The sequence below is a fragment of the Chrysochloris asiatica genome, unplaced genomic scaffold (genome assembly GCF_000296735.1).
Source record: "Chrysochloris asiatica unplaced genomic scaffold, ChrAsi1.0 scaffold00557, whole genome shotgun sequence".
Classification (NCBI taxonomy): domain Eukaryota; kingdom Metazoa; phylum Chordata; class Mammalia; order Afrosoricida; family Chrysochloridae; genus Chrysochloris; species Chrysochloris asiatica.
The window spans coordinates 182,189-188,459 of NW_006409075.1; the positions used below are offsets into that span (position 1 = coordinate 182,189).

A 6,271-nucleotide genomic window follows, 5' to 3' on the forward strand; every position below is an offset into this window, starting at 1 on the left:
ACGTTCCACCAACAAGTGTTACCAAATAGTCCTCAAACTGAACAGACTCTGAGAAGTTCACTTGTTCCTGGTGTACCAGCTGACCAGAAGCCTGGGATACCAACAGTGTCCACTAGTTCCTACCCACAGAGAGAGAAGCCTGGTGTTTTCTACCCACAGTCATTGCCAGTTAGTCAGCTAACTGAAGAAGCTCTGAAAGATTCAGTGGTTTCCAGACAACCTGACCAAAAGACTGAGATACCAGCAGTGCCTTCTGTTTCTCATTCACATGAAGAGAAACCCAGTACTTTCTACCAACAGGTATTACAAGATAGTTGTCAAACTGAACAGGCTCTGAGAAGTTCACCTGTTCCTGGTGTACCAACTGACCAGAAGACTGGGATACCAACAGTGTCCTCTAGTTCCTACCCACAGAGAGAGAAGCCTGATGTTTTCTACCAACAGGAATTATCAGATAGTCATCTAACTGAAGAGGCTTTGGAAAGTTCACCTATCCCTGGTCCAGCTGACAAAAAGACTGGAATACAAACAGTGCTTTCTAGTTCCTACCCACAGAGAGAGCAGCCTGGTATTTTCTACCAACAGGTGTTGCCAAATAGTCATCTAAGTGAGGAGGCTGTGAAGGTTTTAGCTGTTACTGGACCTGCTGCCCAAAAGTCTGGGGTACCAACAGTGCCTTCTAGTTCTTACTTACATAAAGAGAAGCCCGGTAGTTTTCATCATCAGACACTGCCAGATCATCATCTTACTGGAGAAGAGGCTCTGAAAGTTTTAACTGTTCTTGAGTCAGCTGATCAGAAGATTGGGATACCAACAGTACTTACTAGTTCTTACTCACATAAAGAGAAGACTGGTATTATATACCAACAAGCACGTCCAGATAGTCATCTAACTGAAGAGACTCTGAAAGATTCACCTCTTCCTGGACCTGCTGACCAAAAGACTGGGATACCAACAGTACCCACTGGTTCCTACCCGCAGAGAGAGAAGTCTGATATATTCTACCAACAGGAGTTGTCAGACAGTGATCTGACTGAAGAGACTTCAAAGGTTTCAGCTGTTCCTGGACCAACCGACCAAAAGTCTGGAGTACCAACAGTATCCTCTCATTTCTCCTCGAAGAGAGATACATCTGGTATTTTCTACCAACAAGTATTGTCAGACAGTCATCTAACTGAAGAGTCTCTGAAAAGTTCAGATGTTCCTGGACCAGCTGACCATAAAATTAGGATACCAACACAACTCTCTAGCTCTTACTCACCTAGTGAGAAATCTGGTACTTTTTACCAACAGAATGTGTCAGATAGTCATCTAACTGAAGAGGCTCTGAAAGTTTCAACTGCTCCTAGACCAACTGACCAAAAAACTGGATTACTAATAGCTCCCATTAGTTCCTACTCACATACAGTGAAGCTTAAGATTTCACCTGTTACTGGATCTGATGACAAGACTGAGTCACCAATTGGTCCCACCAGTTCCAGTTCATCCCGAGAGAAGCCCAAGATTTCAACTGTGATTGGATCAGATGACCAGAAGACTCCGTTACTAACAGTTTTCTCTAGCTTTTATTCTCAAAGAGGAAAGCCTAGTAATATCTCTCAACAAGGGTTGCCAGATAAACATCAAAATGAAGATAATCTGAAGGTTTCAACAGTCCTTAAACCAACTGATGGGAATACTGGAATACCAGCATCTCTTGACAGTTCCTGTTCACAGACAGAGCAATCTAATATTTTCTACCCACCGGAATTGTCAAATAGACATCTAACTGCTGATTCTCTGAAGGCTTCAATAATTCCTGAACCAAGTGACCAGAAAACTGTGTTACCAACAGTTCCTACGAGTTCTGTTTCACAGGGAGAAAAGCTTAATATTTTTTCTCAACAAGATTTGCCAGATAAACATGTAACTGAAGATACCCTGAAGCTCTCAAGTGTTGGGCAAGTTGAACAGATTACTGAGTTGCCAACAGTTCCCTCTGATACTTACTTACATAGTGAAAAGCACAAACTTGTTTTGGAACGCACCCAAAGGTTAATAGACAATTTTGATTCCTCTGACCCCAGTGTTAACTCAAAGAATATGCCTGTAAATTCTCAGGCTGAAGGTAGAGCTGTAATACATAAACCTGAATCATTAAATTTTGGAGATTTGGGCCCTGAGGAAACCCGAGATATTGATAGTGGTTCCAAAACTCTTAAAGAGATTCAGACGCTTTTAATGGAGGCAGAAAATATAGCACTGAAGCGATGCAATGTTCCTACTCCTCTTATCCCCTTCAGGGATGTCAGTGACGCTTCGTGTATACAACCGAAGAAGGTTTGCTTCAAAGAACCCTTTCCAGCTGATGAATGTAATGATGATTTGCTTCAGAAACAGCCAGTATCAGAGAAAAACCCAAGCAGCAAGTGCATTCAGAAGGATATTAGCACACAGACAAATCTAAAATGCCAGAGAGGGTTTGAAAATTGGGAGTTTATTAGTTCAACTACAGTTAGAAGTCCTCTGCAGGAAGCAGAAAGCAAAGCCAGAGTAGCATTAGAGGAAACCCTTAAGCAGTATGAAACAGCCAAATATGTAATGAGGTCTGAACCTGAAGGGTGTAGTGGAAACATTGGGAATAAAATTGTTATCCCTGTGATGAGTATCATAAAAAGTGATTCAAGTAGTGACACAAGTGACGGGCATGGTTCCTGCTCATGGGACAGTAATTTACCAGAGTCTTTGGAGTCAGTGTCAGATGTCCTTCTAAACTTCTTTCCAGCTGCTTCACCCAATGCTAGCATAACAGATAGCAGAGAGGAAGAGGGTGTGTCAGAGACTGAGGATGGTGGTAGCAGCAGTGCTGATTCCCTGGCTACACATGTGAAAACCCTTCTGAAATGTGAATCTTCATTGAATCATGCCAAGCAAATACTGAGAAATGCAGAGGAAGAGGAATGTCGGGTACGAGCACGGGGTAAGAACTGATGTTAAAAAATAATAAAAAATAAAGGTATTTTACTTGGATATTTAGAGTCCTAGTATGGCGCTGTGGACTAATGCGTCTGACTGTAAAGTTGTTTGAATTGCAAGGTCGGTGGTTCAAGCTCACCAGCCGTTCCTTGGAAACCCTATATAGGGTTGCTGTGGGTCAGAATGGACTCGACGGCCCTTAAAACAACTTTGATATGTATAGTGTTTTACAATCTGACATTTTATAAGCTTGAAGCCTATAAATATATTTTAATAATTTATTTTAAATTAGGTGTTTGGAGGTCTAAATTTATTTTCATACAGAGTTGTTCACATGATTATGTTTTCCACTAGCAATCCAGAAAAGTTCCATTTAGCCAGTAATATTGTTGAGATATTGTATTAGTATTGTTAGTGTGTGTTTAGGGCTGAGAAGAAGTAGGTTCTGAAATCTGAAGGAAAGTAAAGATATAGCTTGGACTGCCAAGCTCCATTATGTTGTTAAGTATGGTTCTGACTCATAACAACCCTGTAGAGAGAGAGTTTCTGAGGCTGTAAATCTTTATGGGAGCAGAAAGCTTCATTTTTCTCTCACGGAGCAGCTTGTGGATTCAAACTGCTGACCTGTAGTTAACAGCCCAACACATAGCCCAATATGTTCCCCATTATGATTTTCTTATTTAGAGGCCAAAAGAAAGCCATCAGTTTTCTCTGTGCTCTCAATTTGTTCTGTGTCTTAAAATTATTTATGTTTTTCTTGCCTCTTTTCCACTAAAATACTCATAGTTTATCTCTGATCAAACCAAAACTTACTGCCGTGGAATTGCTCCTGATTCATAACAACCCAATGGGTTGAGGAGAATTTTCCATAGGGCTTCCAAGGCTGTCAGTCTGTACAGAAGCAAACTTCCGTCTTCCTACCACTGGCAGCTTGTGGGTTCGAACTACACTGTAACTGCTATGCCATCAGGGTTCTTTAGATTTCATAAGCATTAGGAAGAAGAAGATATCTCACACTAAAACTTGGGTTAGAAGTTCAAAATAGAGTACATAGTAACCGCATTCATCTAATACAGAATTCTATTTTTTAAAACAAGGAAACAAAATGCTGAAGACAGCATGGAAAATATACTGGGGGTGTGAGGGAGAACGACACCTTAAAAACAATTCATTTATACCTAGAAATCCTCCTTTGAGGATAGCTGTTTACATTTTTTTTCTTCTACCATTTATGCATATTTCAGTTCTCAAAGCAAAAAACCCCACAAGTTTTGTGATTTAAAAATACCTGCGCTCATAGAAATGGTAGTAACTGTAACAGGACTAAAGCAGGAGTCAAAAGGACTCTTCATATGAAGAAAGATTAGGATGCAAATGATTGAATATCAGATGGAAAGTACCTTCTGTGGAGAAATAACTATAGAATATGATTTATAGTGACATCATCTCTCTCAACTTGTAGTAGTTTGTCATGTAATTGAAAGGAAAAATTTTTGCTAGGGTTGTGTCGGCATGTTATAGAATATATTGATCTTTGCTCTTATAATCACTGATGAAGGTGATCACCTTTTCAGTATATTATTTTATGCTTTCTCTCTAGCCTGGAGTCTGAAGTTTAATATGGCTCACGAGTGTGGATACTCCATTTCAGAATTAAATGAAGATGACAGGCGAAAAGTGGAAGAGATCAAGGCAAAGCTGTTTGGTCATGGGAGAAGTGACTTGTCCCAGGTATGAGAGAAACCAGGAAATGTACAGGAAACATGTGAGAGAGAGAGTGGTGGGATTTGGATCTCTCATCGTTTGTATTGATGACTCCAGCCAAGTCACCATTAGACTTTAACTAACGTGTTAGAAGTCTTCATTTTCCCAAAGTTAAGATTTGAGGAGTGGGTTCAATGACTTTTGCTTAATCCCAGACTTATCCACTGAGAAAAATTTATCTTCTTAGAAAATTAAGAATGGGTTTGCTCACCTTATTAATATACTATTGATACAGAGACATGGAATGTCACCTATATAAATGGCTTTCTGTTTGATGTACTTATTTCCTTCTATTCTGAACCATTTCAGGCATAAAAAAGAATATATATGAAACACTATTTAAAGGATAAAGAGAACTATAAGTAATTCTTATTTATCAACCATCCAGTTTGAGAAGTAGAATGTTACTAAAAACCATTGAAGCCTTTGAATATTTTGCCCCCAGCAGTATCTCTTTCCTTTCTTATCCTGACATATGTTGGTTTCCTTGCTCTTTAGCATGGTTTTGATGAGATCAGGCTGATGTGTATTCTGAGAAATTTTTTTTTCACATAATCTTTGCTTTTGAGATTGTTCACTGTAGACACAATAGTTTTAGTTATTCCTTTTTATTGGTTTTCTAGCAAATGAGTATTTATCTATTTGTTCTTGTTGTTAAGTGCTGAAGAGTCAGTTACAACTCATAGTAACCCTGTTATAGGGTTTCCAAGGAGCAGCTGGTGATTTTGAACCACCAGTCTTGTGGTTCAAGCTGACATTGTGGTCCAGTGCTTTATTCCACAGCACCACACCAGGACTCCTTGTTATTAGTACCATCAAGTCAGTTCCGACTCATAGCGACCCTGTATAGGATTTCCAAGGAACTGCTGGTGAGATTGAACTGTCGAACTTGTGATTCAAACGACCTCGTGGTTCAGTGCTTATCCTACAGCACCATACCTGGACTTCCCCCTGCCGATCGACATTTGAATTCTCAACAATTTTTTGAATTATGAGCAATAATGTTGTTGATGTTGTTGCAGTGCCATCAAGTTGATTGCAACTCATAGCAACTCTGTATAAGGTTTCCCAGTAGCAGCTGGTGGGTTTGAACTGCCAGCCTTGTGGTTAGTAGTCCAGTGTTTATCCTATAGTGTCACCCAGGATTCCATAAACAATAATAGGTGATAATAATCATCATTTTATAGGGTTGTGCTATGGATTATAGGAGATAAAGCTTGTAGCATGCTATGTAGAATGTATCTCAATAATTGGCATTAGTTCTTAATAATTATTATTAATCCATAAGTATTGCTATAGCTATCATATGTATGGATTTTATGGGTTAATTCATACTAAATTTCTTGGATTATGCTTCCTATTTAGGTGACATACGTTATTGATTTAGCTATCTCAATTTTGGAAATCATTTTTAAAAGCACAAATGAAACTGCTCTTAGACTATAAAGTTAATCACGCCCCTCCTTGCTACAAAACGTCTATCTTTACATTCCCACCCCTCACAGTCGATCCTGATAACAATTATTCACTATTGTATCACAAGAGACCTATC

At 39.3% G+C, this 6,271-nt stretch overlaps 1 protein-coding gene across 1 annotated transcript in view; it reads left to right on the top strand.

Moving 5' to 3' along the window:
* Positions 1–6,271, top strand: part of ALMS1 (Alstrom syndrome 1) — a 205,660-nt gene that overhangs the window by 90,453 nt on the left and 108,936 nt on the right. Inside the window, exons 10-11 of the mRNA XM_006877698.1 lie at positions 8–2,959; positions 4,556–4,686. Coding sequence (XP_006877760.1) covers positions 8–2,959; positions 4,556–4,686 — 3,083 coding nt within the window. The remainder of the gene's footprint in view (positions 1–7; positions 2,960–4,555; positions 4,687–6,271) is intronic.